Below are 22,584 nucleotides of genomic sequence, written 5' to 3' on the forward strand. Positions count from 1 at the left end.
CTGATGTCAATGAATTATCGGTAAGGAATAACAAATTTCATCAGTTTTCTGTATTGTTAAAATGGGCTTATGAGCCTTTAATGTACAGCTCTCAATGGCGTAATATTTTCAAAATTTATCAAAGATACATTTAATTCAAAATTCTTAATGTGTAGTAGCAAAGGGCCATGAATTCATTTGGGAATCAATTTTGAATAACCACATTCAACAAGGAAGCAAAATAAAGCTCAGAAATGAACGCGTGTTCTTTTGTTCTTTGGTATGACGACTTACATTTAAAATCACTATTTCCATGGGAGAAACAGAACTGAATGCAAGAATGTCGGGAGATGTTTTATCACCCCCTATTTACTGCAGATCCTGGACATCAGTTCCTTGCTGTCGGGTCTTTCTATTCATCTGACAGGTATTTGATTTTTAATGGCGATTATATATTTATTTCAGTTTGGTTTTAAGATAAATGAATTTGGATCCTTTGTAGATCATGTTTGTGAGGGTATTTTTTTTTTTTTACTTGAGTTATTTTTTGAGAGATTAGCAAGATATTTGCGTCTTTCTACCAATGTGATTCTCCTTTCAGTGTTAGTGACTTTTGATTTAGCAGGAATCCACCTGATGAAATCCTAGTTTTGTGTTGGGTCCTATGCACTCTCTTAGCAGAGGGAGTCATGTATGATGTCTATAGGCATAGGCAGTTGCCTGACTAGTTACAGTAAGATGAAGGGAGGAAGGATGGGAAATCTATGACTTTTTTAGGATATTTTGAATTTTTGGAATCTCCACAACCTTCGTAGGTTGTAGGGATTCTTTTTCCTTCTTCTTCTTCTTCTGGCTTCCATGGGCACTGAATGAGATATTGCAACCGCTCTAATCCTGTTCTAATTCCTTCTAACATTACCATATTAATAGTAGGAATCAAGGTCACATCTCAATTCCACATCTTTCTCACACTGGTTAAAATGTGTACCTATATTTATCAGTTTTATATAAATATATATATCTCGTTGGACCGTGGAGTCGTTTACTAGTAGAAGAGATTTCAGCGTACACGTTAGGAGAATATAAAATTTACTTATTTTTCTGGTTAATATATATATATATATATATCAATTTTTTTTTCTAAAATATGTTTTTATATAAATATATTGCATGATAAAACATTATTAACATAATAAAAACATGTTATAGCTGGGAACTGAGGTATACACAACTGGTTACCCTAATTAATGTGTTACCATCAATTAAGACTGTCTTTTATAAATTAGTTGTATTTTATACAGAAATTATTACATAATATCTGACTTTGTGTATTGGAAAATAATATTACGTATGTGTTTGTATGTGTGTGAGAGAGAGTGCGCGAGTGTAAGAAATTATTTTGAAACTCCAATATTATCCATACTTTATCTATGTTTGAACTTTAAGTGCGTTCTTTTAATTTATTATATATTAGGTATAGAAATTCTTATCAAAGTTAAGGAAGAAGAATAATTTTGTTCCCATTAGTAGACAACGTTGAACTTTGAGCTACTCAAAAACTCATTCAGAATTTTAATATTCTGCTTCCTGTCTCTACAGCTGGTTATAAGATAGTAAACATTAATTCTCGCCTCGTGAACTCATAAATCTTCTTTTTCTTAAAAAAAAAGAGAATAAAATGAAACACTCTTCCTTATTGGTACTTAATTATAATAAAACCATTAGAACTTGATGCGGTTGACTAGATATAACTTGGTTTAATACCTTCTTTTTTTCTCTTCTTTTATACATATATGTATAAATTACGGGCGTAATACTTAAACTCTTGTAAAGTTTACCGTTGGTTGAAAAAATCTACCATTTTTAAACTTTTTTCGTTTTAAATTGCTCTATTATAAAATTATCTTTTTTCACTGTTTATAACTTAAAAGAAATTTATTTATATTTCTATTTTTCATTTTAGTACATGAATTATGCACCTAAATTACAGTCTTTGTAAAACATTTTTAAGACGAATTAAAGGAAAAAGTAATATTATCTAAAACTGCCAAACTTCTGTTATTTAAAAAAATGATTACAACATTTTATCATAAATTAGACTGACATACAAATAACTTATTCCATATTTTACTTTTTCTAAAGTATATAAAATATACATTTATGACTTTTTTTTTCAAAACTTTTATAAACTGTATTTAAGAATTAAAAAGGTAATATATATATAATTCAACCTTTAAATTGTAAACCGCTATGGCTTATTTGTAATATAAATAGTTTAAAATATAAAAGTTACCAGGTTCGAGTATCGTTCAAACTTGTTATTTCCCATTCAAAAACCTTATAAAAATCATTCCAACATTATGAAAACTTAGAAAACAAAACAATAAATGAAAAATATAATTTTCATTGTTGGAGTATGTTAGTGTTTAGTGAAATTTTTACGATTAGATTTAGGTAAAAAGAACCTGATATTAAAAAAATCTGAGATTTTAATTTATGAAATTACTAGCTCCCAGTCGCAGCTTCGCTCGCGCTATATGGTTACTTGCGTTTCCCGTGGTGGTCAATCTTTTTATTTTATATTTATTAGTCAAGTAACCGGAGGCAGGTGTAGTCAGTCACACATACAGTAACGGTGGCATATCGCATTTCCCGTTGCTCAGTTGTTTCAGTCGAGCGGGATTGATCTGTGCATATTCGGTCGCTTTCTAAACGTATTTCCCGTTGCTCAGTTGTTTCAGTCGAACGGGATTGGGCTGCGTGTATTCGGTCGCTTTCCAATCCTGACTGTCTTTCGTCTTCAGTCTCTAACGCACGAACAGTTTTCATCATACGTGCTTTTTTTGTATTTCTCCCAATTGAAGAAAATTTCTTTTAGGCATGGTATGAAGTTTTGAAAAAAGATAACAGAATTTAAAAGATTGCAGTTAAATACTTTACACGCTTTAAATTAGTAACACACACATGATAAATAAAATCAGCTATTTATTTATGTTTTTAAATAGCAATAAAAAATTGTAAATGAATGAATCGTAAAAATTACATATGCATGTAGGCTAAATCAATTGAAAATTAGGAGTAACTGTACGTTAAAACCCTTTTCAAAATTAATCAATTCAAAAAATGTTAGCTAAAAAATAATTTTTCTTGAAAATCAAAGTCATTTTGAAAATTAAATAAGCTTTATGGAAGAAATAAAGTGTTTTAAATTTCGTTATGTCGGAGGTCCAAAAAAATTAGCCTATGTTCACCGCAGGGCTTCAAAGTGTAGGCGTGCAAAATTTTAGACAAATCTGTCCGGTAGATATCGAGTTAAGTTGGAACAGACAGACAGACAAACAAACATTGATTTTTATATATATAGATAAGTAAGATATTTAAAGTATTTTGAATAATAATAATAAAAACAATATTTAAAACAAACTTAGGTTATATTAAAGAAAAGGATGTTTTAAAAATAATGCGTATAGAAGTTATAAAAACATAGTCCCTATGCGACAATAAAGCTTATACGGGTTAAAATGAAAGGTTTTAAATGTAATTTTTTAAAATTTTAATAACAGATATGACATTATTTTTGTCATTATTCCGTTTGAAAAACCAGAGATAATTACAAATATAAAAGGACACCCAAGAGTAGTAGAAACAAAATTCGGAAAAATTAAAGTCCTGAAAAAATTTTAACACCTAAGGTAAGTAATACGGTTCCATTAAAAATCAACTAGAAAATCGAGCAAATAAAATTAAATTGGCTTTCCAACTAACCAGAAATCTTTAAAATAAAAAATTGACTTCTTAAAATGTGAAATTAAGACTTTATAACACGGTTATAAGACCTGAAAGTCTTACGAGGCAAAAAATTAACATTAAATAATCAAGGAAGATTAGAGAATATTTAAAAAAAAAGAATGAAAAATTCAAGAAAAATATTAAACTTTCATACGATCATTTTCCTTCTACATAGTTTCGTTTTAATTTTACCATCATATGAAACTCAAACTATTCAAAAGTGAAAATTAGTAATTTATTAAAAACTCTTAGCGTAGTTAGATAAAGTTATATTTTTTTGATGCTTCGATCTTTTTCAGCGGACCGGTCAAGTTTGGTAAAAATCTCGTGTTTTCGATTGAAAATAAATAAAATAAATGATTGACGATGTGGGTTACTTGTCGATTCCATTTTTTCTATAGGGATCCTATTTTAATACGCGACATATTGCTTTTATCCTACAACGAATTCTACAGGATGAATTCAGTAACATACGAAACACTATTAAGAATACTATTTAAAAATAAGGTGTGATACATTTTGTTCATCATATCTCTTTTGTTGAGATTTAGTATATAAATGGTTTGTAAAAAAACATTAGCTCAACAGAAATATGTTTAAGCATTGAGTTGTATGTAGAAAAAAATGCCATATTGAAATATAAAAGGAACTTCATGTAGTTAGAAAATGATCGAATAAAAGTTTAAGCTTGACAGAATGTATTTTGATTTCATTTTTTGAATATGGATGCAATCATCCATAGAGTACCATGTAGATAAAGTCATTCTTGCTTCTAAATAATCTTTTTCGTAAAAAAAATAATGATCTCTAATTTTAAAAATAAATACGGAGACAAATCGTTGTTTTGAAAAAGCGTGGTTGTATGCTTTTTCAACATATATATATATATATATTGTCGCCGAATGGCTTTGACGACTCGTGGCACTTACTAACCCTATGTTGGCCCTGAAAAGGGCCGTTTTTTTCGTCGATTGTCTTCGGCAGCTCGTTGTAATTGCTAACCTTATAGTAGCTCTGAGAAGGGCTTTTGTTGTCGAATGGTTTCGACGGTTCGTATTTCATAACCTTGTGGTGGCCCTGAAAAGCCGGAGAAGTCAGGGAGTTGCGGCTCGTCCATTTAAGTCCGACCGGGCTTTCCCTCAGCGGCAGTTAGGTCCTCACTACAGCGTGGTAGCGGTGGCCTCCAGAGCCCCGCAGTGTCAGGTCGGCGTCGGTCGTCCTTCGCCGGCGCGGCCGAGGCGGTTCTCCCCCAACGATCTCAGGCTGGGCTGGCTTCTGAGTCCGTCGGCCAGAGCGATTGAAGCCCGTCGAGCTGGAGCTGAAGCTGGAAGGTAGCGTCCGCATCCAGCGACTCTCTCGGCGGGCCGGCCAGGCCTGCTGCTCCGGCGGGGATGTTGGCATCCACCGGGAGGCTCAATAATATTTTGAGGCTCAAAAATCTCCAGATTACTTCATCAGTTTCATTGAAATTTAGATATGTATGTTAAAATTTGATGTAAATTGGTTGAGTCGTTCTTGACGACATCATATGATGCACTACAATAAAAAAAAAACAAGAATGCTAATCGAAAAACTGTTTTGGGCATGATTCTTAAACTCAATCATTCATAAACACATCATTCTTATTTATTTAAAACATTATAATTCAGTAATCAAACCAGAAGCCACATATGCCTGTGAAACGCTTTTCAAACTAAACACCCGATCGACAACCGATAAAAATTAAAAAAAAATAGACAGAAGAATGTTAAGAACAGCCATTAATTTCCAACACCAAGTTCATGGTAAATGGTGAATAAACCCTAACAGCATAGTCTACAAGGAAAATGAGTCGGTAATAGACACAATGCAAAAAAGAAGAGTCGCTTTCTTCAACTACCTCTACAGAATACCTGACACAAGACTTGCCAACAGCTTCTAAACTGTTTTCTCAAGAACAAGATCCAAAATAAATGGATCCAAGAAATAAATTCCGATATTTTCAAAAATAAATTCAGATTAACTATAACTGAAGAAATGATCAATAACGAGAAGAAAAGAAGGTTTTAGAAGGAAAAAAGCTAACACAATTCCCCTTCAATAAAAGAAAACAACCGAAGATAATCACAACATAAAAAAGCTGATGGACACCACATGACTTCCTTGAAGTACGCCTATTATATTACATATACACATTTTTTTAAAATGAAAAGTACATAAAATTTTATTTCATTAATAACTTCTGATTTTTAAAATTTTATTATTATTATTTATCGTACATTTTTTTACAATCGGAGGTTAATAATTATTAATAAATCAACATATTTAAATTAAAAAAAGTTAAAGAAAAGGAAATGAAGTCTGATTCGAACCGATGTGTCTTCCCCTTTTAAGAAACAAATATTTTTTTAAATTAAACTTTCATTTGGATATAACTCTGGAACCAGTGAAAATAAGTACCACTTATGGTATATCGTTGAAAATCTTTCAATGAGGGCTTATTACTGCAGTTAAGAAAAAGTCCAAAATCCTAATATTTTGGATTTTGGGCTTCTTTGGACACTTTTGGCCAAAATCAAAAGTGGAGGTGCACAACTAGATGTTACAACAGTTCTAAATCCAAAATTTCAACATAATACGGCTAATCGTCTTTGAGTTATGCGAGATACATACGTACGTATAGACGTCACGCCGTAACTAGTCAAAATGGATATTTCCGTTGAAATCTAGAAACCGAAATTTTTCGCGATCACAATACTTCCTTTACTTCGTACAAGGAAGTAAAAATGAATTTCATATAAATTCTTGAGCTATTTTTCAATCAAATTTTTCTAAAGTTTGGTTAAATATATACTCTTCTTCTTTTTCCTGTTTAGCCTCCGGTAACTACCGTTTAGATAATTCTTCAGAGGATGAATGAGGAAGATATATATGAGTGTAAATGAAGTGTTAGTCTTGTACATTCTCAGTTCGACCATTCCTGAGATGTGTGGTTAATTGAAACCCAACCACCAAAGAACACCGGTATCCACGATCTAGTATTAGGTTAAATATATACTCAGAAAATTTTAAGTCTACGTTCAACAATAATATTTAAATAGTTTTATTTTACAGCTAAATAATCGTAACTTTTAATTTTAAAACTAAAACCAGAATTAAAAATAAAAAAAGAGAAGATAAAATTAATTACATTTTAAATGACTAAAGAAAATAAAGGTTTACGCCGATAAAACACCATGAAACTTTTGAAAATAACAATGATTCTTTGGAAAGGTTTCACAGCAGTAGTTAACTGCTGATGACAGTTAAACATACGAAGGCCACAACGCATCGGTTGAAGTTGTATTTAATTTAACCGCAATTAACTTTTTTTTTATCTATGTAGTAATTTTATTTAGATTGAATGTAATTTACTGTAAAACTCCGTTTAAATAACAAGGCAGAAAACTAATTCTTTTTGTTATTTAGGTTGTAGATAAACAAAGCTGTTTACCTAGTCTTTTTAGACCTTGGAGTTGAATTTTATTTAGAATGAAATAAACGTTTTTACGTACATTAATTATGGGGAAAATATTCCGAAGTTTTTTTTTTTTTGGAAGCGGAGTTTTAGAAGATTTAATGACCAATAATAAAAGTAAAAGGTAAAATCTCCTGGTCTCCGTGGAGACCAATCTCCGTGGAGGAGTCGTAGCGTCTCGGCATTTTATTCCAGGTTCGAATCCCGATCAGGCATGGAATTTTTCATTCGCTATAAAATTTCGATTTCATATTCCCATTCATAAGCTTCGAGTTATATGGTGAATTAATCATCCAAAAAAAAAGTTTCATAGTTTTAAACAGGTTAAAGAGGTTCCTAATTACTATTCTAAAACTAAAATAGAGAAGCAATAAAATAATTAATATTTTGCTCCCGAAATATTATTGAATAAGAAAAAAAATTGAAAAATATTCTCCGATTGGAAAAATACTACTATTTGTAATGGAATGTTTAAAAAAAAATTATATATATAAAAACGCAGTTTGTAAGGAATAGCGATTATACTACAGCACAGTTAGTAAGCGTAAATTAGAAAGACTTCTTTATTTCGTAACATTTAAACGACTTTCAGAAAGTGAACTGCGACTATTGAAAAAATCTTTAATAGATTTTAATCTTTAAACAGATTTTAATGTTAAACTAACGTAATTTAATTAACCATTATTATGTTTTTTTTTAAACAGTATTGTTTAAACATTAATTATTTATTCAAGAATTATTAGTTATTATTACAGACCGGATTATATGCATTTACATATTAAGCCCATTCTCACCGGTTATTGCATTTTTTCTTAAAATCTAGTGATGATGCATATTTTTGGTATATTTACAATATTTTTTCAGTAGGGTACCTTGTTAATAAATGAAATCTTATGTTGTAGCCGGCCAAACCTATTGGCTAGACGGCTCTTAGCAGCCGCGGAACAGTACCTCTTGATTGTTTATGTTTACAAAAGTAAAAAAAAAGTTAAATAATTGTTAATTATCGAATTTATCGATATGTTAAGCAACTACTTACTAAATTATGCTGATATTGAAATAAAAAAAAAAACTAAAAATTACTATTTTTAGTTAACTATTTTTTTAAATAAAATATATACACATTTGATTAAATTTAAATTTAATTAAATTGAACACTATACAATTAATATTAAAGATTTATTATTTAATATTTTATTTTAATTATTTTTCTAAATATTTTTAAGATTATTTTCCTTAAATGAAAAATATATTCACTATTTTTTAAGCGTAAAATTGCTATAAAATCCTGTTTTTCTAATTTTAGAAGGTTTCAGGAAGTTCTACCGTACTTTTTTATAGGCTTATTCTTCTCATCAAAATACGGAAAAATTCATGCAAACATAGATCTGAAAACGCTTTCTTTTCGAGTTAAAGTTAACGAAAGACTTCGTTCAGATTTCTGCTCTATAAGTAACAATGCTGTACTAAAACTCTACGAACACAAATTATTGAGTGAAATTAGTGGTTTTATATGTAATCTTACATAAAAAATTGAAAAAAGTGGGTCCCAAAACTGCATCTTCAGTACTTTCTAAGAAAGTTGTAAAGTGGAATTGAGAAAGAGCTTTTACGTTTAAAGTAAATTACTTTGTTAAATTGCCAATTATTAAATTAAATTTCAAGACAAAATTTGTAGAAAATGTATTTCCATAAGATTTATGTAATTGAAGTCAATAAAACCGATTAAAATAAATTTTTATTTAAAAAAGACAAGATTTTGAAACTTTTGTAATACGAATTATGAGTTAATCTTTCAAAATAATTTTATAACAAATTTGTATTTACAGTAACATTAATAAAGCACTCTTAAGAGAAAGTACTCTGACCGTTGCCTGTAGTCACTTCAGATGTTTTACATCCGCTAAGTGTAGGTGTATCCTCTTTACGGGAAGAAGAAGAGGATATCACCGAAGTGAGGTGCACCAAATACTTGGGAGTGATGCTCGACAAGAGTTTAAAATTTAGCGCACATATTGACATGATATGCAAGCGTGTAGGGCCTACTAGCAGAGCGATAAGGGGACTGTTCTCGAATCATAATATCCCAAGAGCTTCAGTTAGGAATTGATTACCTCCGTTATGATATCATCGGCGCTGTATGCAGCCCCGGTATGGTCGGAGGCAATAAACATCCAGAGAAACAGACAGAAACTACGAAGTGATGACCGTATTGCGCTACTGGGGGTGGTGGCGGGATACCGCACTCTATCATACGACGCGCTATGTGTCCTGGCGTCTGTACCGCCAATCGAGCTTCAAGTCAAGGGTCGAAAATTGAGAGCAGCAGGACTTACTAAAACTGAAGCTGAAGAAGTGATGAGGAATAACTGGAAGGTGGATTGGTCTAGCTCATCGGTTTGTGCGTGGACAAGGCGTCTGATTCCGGAATTGGACGCCTGGTTAGAGAGAAAACATGGTAATATGGACTATTATACAACGCAGCTTATGACCGGGCACGGCTCTTTCGGCTTCTATTTACACAGATTAGGTATAAGAACATCGCCCGCATGCATTTACTGCCATGAAGTCGATGATGCAGAACATAGAATGTTTGTATGTCAAAAATGGGCTCAATATAGGAATGAAATGGTTGTTAATAATATAACAGTTGAAAATTTGGTTGAATGGCTGCTGATGAATGAAAAAAATTGGGAATGGTTTGCAAATTTTGCAAGAACCATACTAAGAATCAAAGAGGAAGAGTTTAGACGCCAGGGTTTGTAGGTGCGTAAGAGTAGGGAAGGGAGGACAGCCCTGCCTCGGAGGGCCCGTATGCTTAGGTATGCGGGTTTCTGTGATGGGGTGGGACTCCTGAGGAATGTGTGTATGGGACTATGTTAAGACCGAGACCCGGCCGGTAGTGTTGGTTTCTGGGGCGTTACGGCGCTTTCGGAGCGCCGTAACGCCCCAGAAACCAACACTACCGGCCGGGTTTTTTTTTGGTCCCTTATACTACTAATATGTCTAGGTAGACATAAAGAAAATCGATTAAAAAATATGCAATAAATGGAAGATAGGTTTTTTTTAGTTTTGGGGGAGAGGGAATTAATAATAATAATAATAATAATGATAATAATTTTTCAATTGTTGATAACACATCATCCCTTATACCGTTACTGCTAATATTTAAATCACAACCATCAATCACTTAAATCACTAACATCGCTAACACCGTTTACGCCAATAACGACATTTTCAATGGCATTATCAATTAAAGACTCCTGATAAAATAAGATATTTCTATTTTCTTGATATGGTCACACCTTGATTTCCATTCGGAATTCGTAATTGAATTTGATCGTTCTTCAATTAATACAATTACATCATCTAATTTAAAATTAACATTTTTCGTGATATTCTCTTAAAACCACGCAAATGTTTTCAATCGGATTTAATTCTGGAGAATAAGGTGGCAATCTCAAAACACTATGAAATTTCTCGGCTAAAACTGAATTGATTTTAAATAATGTAACAGGCGGCTTATGCAGTTTTACTAAACTGTACAGTTCTTGTTTCAACATTGCACCAGTGAATAACACGTTATTTTGTATAAGTCAGTCGATCATGTCTGCTTTATGCGTGATCGAATTCGGAATGCGGTTATGGTACGAAGCATTAACTATGACGACTGAGTCAGATTGAACATAAGGAATTAATTGTTGTTTTATCCACCGCTCGTAACGGTAATTTCTTGTTTTGTTACCAGGTTTAAGTATAAAAGGCGCGTTCTTGACAAAACCATTTTCGGAATCGGCAAGAACGATGTAAGCACGTTTACGTTTAGAAATCGGAGAAGCAAGATTGCGGTCAGAGTCGCCACTCCACGACATTGGTTTGGTATGATGTATGATTCATGTACGTAGGATTTGTCAGTGTAAATTATAGATCTGTTTTGGTTACGGTACTCTTTATAGCTCTTAAGTAACTTAGCCTTAGTTCCCAATTTTTTAATTTTTTTACTAAAATTTTTCTGCTATCTATAGTTTTTTTCCATTTGAACCCCATGACTTTGATAATGCGTTATACAGATTAAAGGTTTCCTTAAAAATTGATTTTCTCTTTTACGACCGGTAGTAGCTATCGAAGAGTAACGCGTTCACCTTTATCAATGTAGAAATTATAAATCGTTTCACGAATGACACTTTTGTCAAAGATATCCACGGAAGTTTTTTCTTTAGCGTTACGATTATTTTTTTGTAGGTGTTAAAGCCTTTATCGGGAATAGGTTTTGCTTCGTTAAAAATTTGTTGAAATTACTGAGTGAAATTCTCGTAGCTTGAGCGAAACATTTCTGAACCTGGAGGCACAAGATGGTCCATATTGTGCCTCCTTTGTCATAAAGATAAAAATATTAGACAAGACTTCTATTGGTTGGCTATGGATATGTTCAGGCCTCCCAAGTTTTTTCTTGTACATCCAACTACTTTCACCCCTTCCATGATAATAAAGTGAGATTATAATAATATTTTTTTTTTTTTTAACCTCCGGGTCCGCAGTTAAGTAATTTTTTCCTGCAAAGGATGAGATGGATGCTTTGTAGCGTGTGTGTAAAATGCCATGCCTGACCGGGATTCGAACCCAGGACCTCCAGGTGAAAGGCCGAGACGCTACCAATCGCGCTACAGAGGCCAGCGGGATTATAATAAACTTATTGTAATCTAAAGCAACAGAATCTGTAAATAACAGAAAAATGTAAAAATTAAAAAAAAATTGTAACGATAATTTTCGTAAACAAAACAACAATATGTTTTCACAAAACTAATATAATACACTCACGCATACAGACACACTGCAACAGTGAAGAAGCAACTGAACGAATGCGTACTACCACCCTGAAAATGTGTTGTCTATAGAAATGCTTCAAGGACAAATTTATTGTGGTTTGTAACAAGCCCTACACACGATGATGGTTGAGAGAGGGAGGGAGAGAGATTGAGGGTGTTGTCTGCTAACATACTTCGCGTTGCATAGGTACGCGATGCTATGGATAATCCTATATTGATTTGCTTAATTCCTCGTCGATGTGCGTTCAAGTCGGCTCCATGTCAGTGTAAAAGGTTCTATCGTACTGTAGTTCTTGATGTGTTTAGTAATGTTATTCAAGGTAAGCTGGTTAAAAGTTCCTCATATAATCTCAACCTGAAGTTGATAAGTTCTTTCTTTTGTTGAAAAATTCTTGATTCATACAGACTGAATTGATTTTTATAGAACATTCAATCTTTGCAAATGGTGTAAACGATCGTGTTCCAATCTAGCTTCGCGTTGTTCTGATATTTCTATTTGTCTTGTGAGTGATACAAACGATCATATTCTATTCTATCATTACGTTGTTTTTTAAATTTGAAGCTACTGATTCTGATGAAAGTTGTCTTGACTGTTTTAATCTATTCCCACACTCTTCATTCGGTTCTTGTATTTTTTTAACTCTTTGTTTTTTAGTCTCACTTGTTTTTTCATCAAAACTCTCATTATTAATTCTTTCTTGATTTTCTTTCGCTCTTTTTTATCCGTTGTTGAAAAATTATCACTTAATTCAATAATTTTATTTGTGACAGAAAATTATAACTGTTTATGTATTTTAGGGTTATGCAGTGTTAATTAATTTAGTTAATCACAAAACCTATGTTGTTAATCATTTTTTAATTGAATAATTATTCACATCATAAAATTATGACTAAAATATTAAAAGAAAAGAAAATCAGTTTTACTAAATACGCTTTTATTTAAAATATAATATATGCACTAAAACGAGAAAAATAATGTCATTTAAATTTAATAGATATAAGGTATTAAATTATTTTCTTTATAACATTCTTCTTTGCTTATGAAAAGATGAAGACTTTTTTTTTTTTTTTTTAGAAAATCATCTTGGTTCATGAATACAAGGAATAAAATAATAATTTTCTTTAATTCCTATTTAATTTAAATTAAATTATTTCCTCTTTTTCATGCATACATAACTTTATATATTTTAAATAAAAGCAAAATTAAAAAAAAACTATATTTACTAAATGATATACTTTTTTTATCATTTTAACCGGGAAATCTGCTTTAAAATACATTATTTAAATATTGCGTTTGTACATATACTGAAGGAAGTTTTTAGAAATTTTTACTTAACATTGCACTTTTATTTCTTGAATGAAAATTTTGATAAGTTAAAACTAGGAAGTGTTTTATGTATATGAAAGAACATGTCCTTACTCACTCATAATCAATGCCCAGCAAGAACTAGTGAAGATAAATTGATGAAAATTTGTGTACATATTCTTCTTACGATGTAAATTCAGACAGAATGAATTTTTTTTAAATTTCGAGTTTAAAATATTAAAATAGATTAATAGTGAAATTTACAATTTTTTTGAATTTTTCGGTAACAAATGAAGATATCAACTTGATTTTTGGTGTGGGTAATTTTCATGTGAATATCTCTAAAAATAGATTTCTAGATTTCTCGAAAATCAACCTCGAAAGGGGTGAAGGAAGATAAAATTATTTTGAACAAGGATTGAGAATTTTCTTCATTTCCGTTTATACTAAACGAGATATTTACTTAATTTGACTTGCAAATCCTCTCCCGATAAATACCTAAAAACCATTTTTGGGTTTTTTGAATTTCGATTTTTTAAGGGGTGCGACGGTGTACGGCACGGCGCAGCGGCTCAACCAACACAGCTATATACTACTGTAACTATATGTGCGCCGCGACTGGCTAACCTGCCTCCGATTACTTGACTAAAAAACATACAGTAAAAAAATTTTAAAATGAGAAACGAAGTACTGTCGTCTAGTGACAGTTAACGGGTATTGCTAAGAACCTGGAAAATTACACTTTTACCCGTACGGATAGTTAAACAGCTATAACTAATATTTTTAAGATGGAGGCCGACTATTTTGAAAGTCGTATTCTTCAGATCACTCAAAGTTTCGGGTCCTGTACTGATGATACTGTTTCTCTGAAGAAATTACGATACACTGATGTTTGTATAAACTGAATAGGTTTTAATTTTTATTTATCATTATTATTCTCAAAAGGATGAGTTTAATGAACAGAGGGTCCAGGAGGTAGAGCTCCTAGTTAAACAGGACCAACAGGCTAAACATGACCATATACCCACCGGGTTGGTCTAGTGTGAACCCGTCTTCACAAATCAGCTGATTTCGAAGTCGAGAGATCCAACGTTCAGATCCTAGTAAAGGCAGTTACTTTTATACAGATTTGAATAATAGATCGTGGATACCGGTGTTCTTTGGTGGTTGGGTTTCAATTAACTATACTTCTCAGAAATGGTCGACCTGAAACTGTACAAGACTATACTTCACTTACACTCTTACACATCATTCTCTGAAGTAATACCTGACGGTGATTCCCGGAGGCTAAACAGAAAAAAAAACATGACCGCCAAGGGAAACACAAGTAACTATATAGCGCGGGCGAGGCCGCGATGAGGATGCTAGTATATATATATTTATGGTAGTTTCTTTTTTCTTCAAAGATAAAATACAAAATAGATTATACATAATGTGTTTATAATATTATATATATATATTTCTTAAAATTAGGTGCAGCTGTTCTGGAATATTTATAAATAAATTTACCTAAAATATTGAATATTGTTTATTGTAAAATATTTAATTAGTTTTAAGAATTTTTATTAACATTTTTCATATTTGAAGATTTTTTCTTTAAGATAAGCCAACATTTTAATCATGTAAAACTAAATGGACAATGATGATTACTGTAAAAAAAAAAATAATAAAAAAAACATTTATTCGTATTTCATAAAGTTTTCTGACAACTTTTAGAAACCAGCAGCAGCAGTAGCATTCTGTCTGATAAATAAAAATGTGATTTAACTTCTCTTCCTTATCGGATTCTGCTCAAAATTAATTACATTTCCTTTCATAGAAAAGGCGGGAAATACACAGAGGATGAAACCCGAAGTCTTATCTAGCATTATTAATCAACGTCACTCCCATCAAGGGGAATATAAAAGATAGAAAAAAGTAGGCATACAAATACAAAACAGAAATAATTTTTTTTATACAAAATAATTCGTTCGTATTAAATGTCTACCTTTAAATAAGATAACAAATGAATCAACTACATCAACTTCTTTAAAAACAAATTCTGTACTCGTACTGAAATTTTACGTACTTTAATGTTATTAAAAACTGGTTTAAGAGCATCGGACAGTAATGAGCTGGTTTAAATTTAAACTCCAGTGAATTCACAAATTAAATTAATTAAAATAGCTGAAATAATTCAGATTATTAAACGTAACTCTTGAAATAATATAAATAATTAAGGTGTTTTTGTTGATATCCAAAAAAAGTTAAATCCTTTTTATTGTAAAATATTCAGTTCTGACCAGCAGCTATTTATAATTTTAGTAGACTTCTATATTTTTATGTATTTTCCTATACGAGATATTACTAGAAGCCGCTTCTGGCCTTTGGTAACTAAAGGGCATGAATATACATAATCATTATGACGTACTTCTTGTGTACATACTCATCCGACTAACAAACAGTTGTATTTCATTGCATTCGTTCGTTTTACGATATTCAAAAAATTGTTGCTGTTTAGAAATCTTCAAAACATTTTAGTTTTATACATCGTTCCACAGTTGTCTGTTTTACTAAGATCAAATTAGATTATCCAATAATAGTGTCCGGCTGTAGATCTATTTACTATCCAGAAAATAAGAGATTTTAAACAGGTTTTAAAACTTTCTTCAAATGCGGAATTATGACAAAAATGGACTACGTTAGCTAATTCAATTCATATAGAATATTTTTTTTATAAAGTTAATCATTAACAGTTTATGAAAAACATTTAACGGAAGTTAAAGTAATAAAGAAGGATTCCGAAATAAGGCTGATCTCACAAGTTTGACAAGTAAAAAGAGATCGAATAAATGATTATCCTACTGTAATTAAGAAACGGAAAACTTTTTTCCCCCGATCCCACCTAAAAAAAATGCCTTTTGGCACGCCGGAAGGTGGAGGTAGATTTCACCAGTGCTAAGTAGTGGATAAAAAATATTTCCAGCTTACAGTTAAGAAAGAAAAACTACAAATTTACTCAATACGACAATGGTTGCATATGAAAAAAGGTTTCACCTGTTTAGCATACGACAAGCCCCATTTTCTTATAACTTCAGCAACATTTTGGTCATCTCTTACCGAAAGGGTTGGTCATATAAAAAATTGTTTCAGACAAAAGTTTTAGGTAATGTTTAGAGAAACACTTAAACCGATTCGATACTGTGCCTATTAAGGAAGGTATGATTTTTTTTTGCCTTTGAAACCCGATTTTTTCCACCCTCTGGGCCAATGGTTGGTGATATCAAAACACTTTACGTAGATAAGTTTTAGGTCCTTATCCAAAGAATAGTAACTTCTACGCACTTCCAAAGTGTGAAGTGCGTGCGGTAATTCGATTTCTTCAGGTTGAGGGGTGTAATGCAGCTGAAATTCATCAACGAATAAGTAATGTGTACGGTGAAATTTCAATGAGTGACAGCAAAGTGCGACAATGGTGTAGGAACTTTAAAGCAGGACGTACAGATGTTCATAATGCAGGCGGTCAGGGAAGGAAGAGAGTGTCAATCTATGATCTCGTTGAGCGAGTGGATGAGGCGATTCGAGAAAATTGTCGGTTCACAATTTCTGTATTGAGTGATTCGTTTCCTGAAATTTCAAGGTCAGCTCTCTACATCATTGTGAGTGAGAGACTTCAGTTCCGCAAACCGTGTGCGAGATGGGTTCTGTATTGAGTGATTCGTTTCCTGAAATTTCAAGGTCAGCTCTCTACATCATTGTGAGTGAGAGACTTCAGTTCCGCAAACTGTGAGCGAGATGGGTTCCCAAGATGCTGTCCGACCATCACAAAACAATGAGAATGGACGCTTCCCTAACGTTTCTCCAGCGCTACCACAATGAAGGAGAAGATTTTTGAACAAAATTATCACAGGGGACGAGACATGGGTCCATTTCGAAACTGAAGAAACAAAAGAACAATCCAAACAGTGGATGCATTCTCATTCTCCCAGTAAACCAAAGGAAGTTAAAGCGAACCTTCCCCAACAGAAAGTGTATGGCTACTGTGTTCTGGGACCGGAATGGAGTTCTCTTGGTGGAATTCATGGAACGTGGCACGACCATCACTGCAGCCTCATACTGCGTGACTCTTCAACGTCTACGAAGGACAATTCAGAATAAGCGGAGAGGAATGTTGTCATCAGGCACTGTCTTTCTCCATGAGAATGCTCGGCCGCACATACAGCCCGGACTTGGCTCCATCCGATTTTCACCTCTTTGTTTACATGAAACGCTGGCTAGGAGGACAACATTTTGGCACAGACATCGAGCTGCAGACCAGCGTAGAAACATGGCTGAAAACACAGGCGGCTCCGTTCTATGACGAGCATATTGGAAAGTTGGTACCACGCTACGACAAATGTCTAAATCGGAGTGGCGACTATGTAGAGAAATAGCGTAACTATGTAAGTACTTGTTAAAAATAAAAAAAATTTTATTTTCACTGTGGTTTTAATTTCGTGACCGATCGAACCTTGAAAAAAAATAACCCTCGTATATATTAAGAGATATCGTCTATATCCTTTGTCATTGTCTGCATCGATCGCTGCCTATGCCAATATCGACTTCCTCAGACAGTTATTATATGATTAAATATTATGTTACTAAATTATTATATTACTAGGCTCGGCTAATAAATTTTGCGTATTTATGCGTAGCATAGGAATAAAAAGAGATATTGAAATGAAATAAAAAATGAATAAAAGTACAATATCTTAACTACAAAATAGAGTATTTATTTTTTAATATAATCCCCGTTTACACTGATATACTTTTCCCAACGTGTGACAAGGTTTACATTCCATCACTGAAAAATTCTGACGATCTTTCTCGGATCCAAATGGCCATAGCTTACTTCACCTCATTGTCAGTGGTAAAATGATTACCTTTGAGATCCTACTTGAGGTGAGGGAAGAAGTGGAAGTCAAATCCGGCGAGTATGGCGGACGCGAAATAGGCTCAAACCTCAGCTTGCGGAGAGCCATCAGAGAGTTTGCGCAGTACCCATCGTGCACAGACTTCACAGTAACCCAATTACTCGTTCTTTAGCCATGCTTAATTGAATAGCGATACTTTGCTGGGTGATTTGGCGGTCACTTTGAAGCAAATCGTCCACCTGCTTTCGATGTTTCTAGTCAGTCACAGAAACTGGTCATCTGCTGCGAGGTGCGTTCTCAATTATCACTTTACTAGCTTCAAATTCGCGAATTTTAAACCCCACCTTTTCACAGTACTCCTGTCAACAGTTTCACTACCGTAAACCGCTTTTAAACGATGAAATATATTCGTAAGCTTCACATTTTCTGCTGGTAAAAATTCGATTAGTGCTCGCTGTTTTAATCGTGTTGACATATTGGCCGTACTCGACTCCATTTTACCTGCTACTTAAAACAAACCGATAAACGAATTTCAACGCATTATCAGAGGTTTGTAGAGGGGAATCTTAGATATCATTCGCTGCCACACCAAACTCGGTAGTGCCTTTTGTCTCCATGTAGCACGCTAGTGTGTAAAATTTATCAGCCGAGACTCGTATTAAATATTACGGAACTAATAACATGTAAACACTACCAGAACAAATAATAATAAATTGTGAAATTTTCAGCGAAATTTGTTGAGCAGTTTTTGAGTTAGTAGGGCATACACAAAACGAAGATTGTCTTTAATTTATATAAATTAACCCCTCCACCGTATTGTTTTTTTATATAAACGGTATAATCAAAATATTTATCTTCCACGTTTGTTTCAGTGTTATAAAATTTTGGTTAATTTTTAACATAAAAAGTATTGCATTACAACAGAATCTATGTTACATTAAGAATGCAAACAAAGAACACCTAAAAGATGTTTGAAAGAAATTTTTAAAAGAAATTATTTCATAAGATGTAATCAATAATAATCCTCTAATGAGTTTAATTTCTACTGAATAAGTTCAAGAAGGGATCGTCCAAAGTTTCCCTGAAATCTGTTTAACTGTTCGAAACTTATTGTTAGACAAAAACAAACATACATAACAACCAAAACAAACATAATGTTGAGATATGCAAGTTATCGCTGACTTATTCTAGGTCAGTTGCTTAGAACAGTGTAACAATTACATTAACTATTTAATGAAGAATTAAATACTATTTTAATTAAGAATTACAATATTTCTTGAAATATATATATATATATATACATTCGAAACTTATTGTTAGACAAAAACAAACATACATAACAACCAAAACAAACATAATGTTGAGATATGCAAGTTATCGCTGACTTATTCTAGGTCAGTTGCTTAGAACAGTGTAACAATTACATTAACTATTTAATGAAGAATTAAATACTATTTTAATTAAGAATTACAATATTTCTTGAAATATATATATATATATATATATATATACATATATATAGAAATTTCACTAAAAGTAGTTTTAATTTATTAAATGAGATTTTAATGAAAAAAGTGAATAATATAAAGATTAAAATATCAGATTATTTACAGGTATTACAATTGGAATTTCACCGGTATATAGTAGTACTAAAAATTATAAAATGATAACTTTATTTCACATTTATGAAAGTATTTATTATTAAACCAAGATTAAAAATTAGGATAAATATTTATAACGATATTATGGAATAAATTTTAATTGCTGCGTGGATTGTAATTCGGTTCATAAATTAAAATGCCAATTTTTACTTACCTATTTCAATTTTATAAAATTTTTGAAAACAAAAATTATTATATATACCAAATTAAAGTTCTTTCTCTTATAAACTTGAAAAGCAAGAAATCCCAAATTCACAAGTTAAATTTGCAAGTTAAAATTATTATTTAAAAGTAAAAAGATATTTGCTTGTTAAACTTTAGCTATCAGTAGAAAATGATAAAAAAAAGATAATCTTACTATATATCTATCTATCTATCTTACTATATAAAAAAAGATAATAAAAAATAAATAAAATGATAATAACAATTATAAATAAATCTACACTACTATTACATAAAGAAGAAAAGTGTTTTTGTTTGTTCGGAATAAACAAAAAAACTACTCAATCGCAAACAAATTTTTACCCATGTATCTTAGCGTAACTGAGAAGGTTTTTAGATATACTTCATCTCGAAAAAATATATATGTACGTATATATTGGTTTTGGGGTCTGGGACATGTGAAACGCGAAGATATATCGAAATTTTTCCGGAAGTCGAATCTTGGTACCCATTACAATAGGTAGCTTTCTTATGAAATCTACCTAAAACATTATATTGTCCAAAAATATAATGAATAAACTATTTTGTAATTTGGGGGGGGGGGGGTTTACCCATTTACAACCCCTTAAAATTGGATAATTCATTTGGTTTTAAAAATAGATATTTTACGTAAAAATAAAAAATAAAATTTATTTTTAATTATTAAAGATGTTTTACTGATTTTGAATAAAAGTCCATTTAAAACAATGATCTCGTCTGTATTAAAGTAAACATCCGACCTTTAATTATTAAATATCACGTCATTATTTATTTTCAAGTTATTTAAATATAGAATGATGCGTTGATATTAAAGTATTCATTCACGTGTATTATTCGTATTTTTTATAAATTAAAGATAAATATATAATACGAGTATAATGCATTAAAGATAGGCATTTTTAATAATATTACGTTCCATTAAATTAAATGTTTTATCTCTTTAATTTTTAAATAGTTAATTTATTTTTAAATAGCAAATGTAATAATATTTTTTATTACTTTAGACCGGAACACTTGTTTATAATTAATTCTATTTTGTATTATGTCGACATTATATAAACAACAAATATATATATATATATATATATATATATATATATATTTCAGTTTCTTGGGGACACGATAACTGCCGTAATTTTGCGCCAATAACTTTTAAATTGATACATAAAATATAACGACCTAAAATATCGATCGAGTTCGTTAATGACCAAAATTGGACCATTGGGGTTGAAATGGCGGAGCGTTTTCGAAAAAACAAAATACTTTTATAACTTTCTTATTAAGTAAAATATCGAATTCGTTTAAAGCTCCAACTATTCTTTGGATAAGGGCCTACGTATGTAAGTAACGTTTTTTGATATCACCAACCGTTAGTCCAGGGGGTGGAAAAAATTGGGTTTCGAAGACAAAAAAAACCGTACCTCCCTTAATAGGCACAGTATCGAATTGGTTTAAAGTTGTTGTTAGTCCTATAAACGTTACCTAAAATGTTTGTCTGAGACAAATTTTGATATGATATACCCTTACGGCAAGGGACGACCAAACGTTTGCTGGAATTGTAAGATGGGCTTGTCGTATGTTAAAAATGTGAAACATTTTTACATGTAACCATTGTCGTATTGAGTAAATTTAAACTTTTTCTTAATTTTAAGGGGTAAATTTTTTTATCCCCTACTTAGCACCGGTGAAATCTACCTCCGCCTTCCGAGGTGCCGAAAGGGATTTTTTTTTGGCAGTCGTATTTTTTCATTTTTAATATTTTTCTCTTGTCTACTTTCACTACGTTAGGACATTTTTTGACCAGTGGTTTTATATCAAATATCTTTGTTAAGTCTTATTTTTTTTTTTTTTTGAAACTGAATTTCTCTTCAAGCAATAAATCCATGTTATTTAGAATTTATTTATATTATTCTTTATGTTTGCCAAAATAACCAAGTTATTAGTGAAATAACAGTTTTATTTTTCACCTTGAGTAGTTAATCCACTTTCGAGTTCCTTCTGTTGTACTACAAGAATGGGAAGGTTAAAATTAAGAACTTTAATAATTCAAAGGGAATAATCTCGAAATGACACTAAATGACAATTTGTCAAATGTGATCTTGGAGAGGAGAGAATAAAATAGCTATTAATATTTATTTACATAATTTTTAAATTATTTATAAATAGGTAATTCAACGTTGAGTTTTTAAAAATATTTTAATTTTATTTTGTTGAAAAGAAGATTATGAATTATATTTTTCAAACATATTTCCACCAAGTTAAATCGATTTTAAATATTTATTTACCTATGATGTTTCCGAAGTTTTTCGTGATGAGTCGTTTCTGGAGGATCTAATCCTCCCTCTGATAAAGCTCTTGAACTAGCAGATCGACCGGGAGAAGGTGAACCTGGTGAGGACGGCTGAGGTGAGGCCATGGTTCCTGGCTGAATACC

At 31.7% G+C, this 22,584-nt stretch overlaps 1 protein-coding gene across 1 annotated transcript in view; it reads right to left on the bottom strand.

The window, feature by feature from the left end:
- unc-13-4A (BAI1 associated protein 3) overlaps window positions 1-901 on the bottom strand; it is a 118,357-nt gene extending 117,456 nt beyond the window's left edge. Inside the window, exon 1 of the mRNA XM_075369588.1 lies at window positions 705-901. Coding sequence (XP_075225703.1) covers window positions 705-901 — 197 coding nt within the window. The remainder of the gene's footprint in view (window positions 1-704) is intronic.
- Between the last annotated feature and the right edge of the window lie 21,683 nt (window positions 902-22,584).

Source organism: Lycorma delicatula, chromosome 6, assembly GCF_047948215.1.
Source record: "Lycorma delicatula isolate Av1 chromosome 6, ASM4794821v1, whole genome shotgun sequence".
Classification (NCBI taxonomy): domain Eukaryota; kingdom Metazoa; phylum Arthropoda; class Insecta; order Hemiptera; family Fulgoridae; genus Lycorma; species Lycorma delicatula.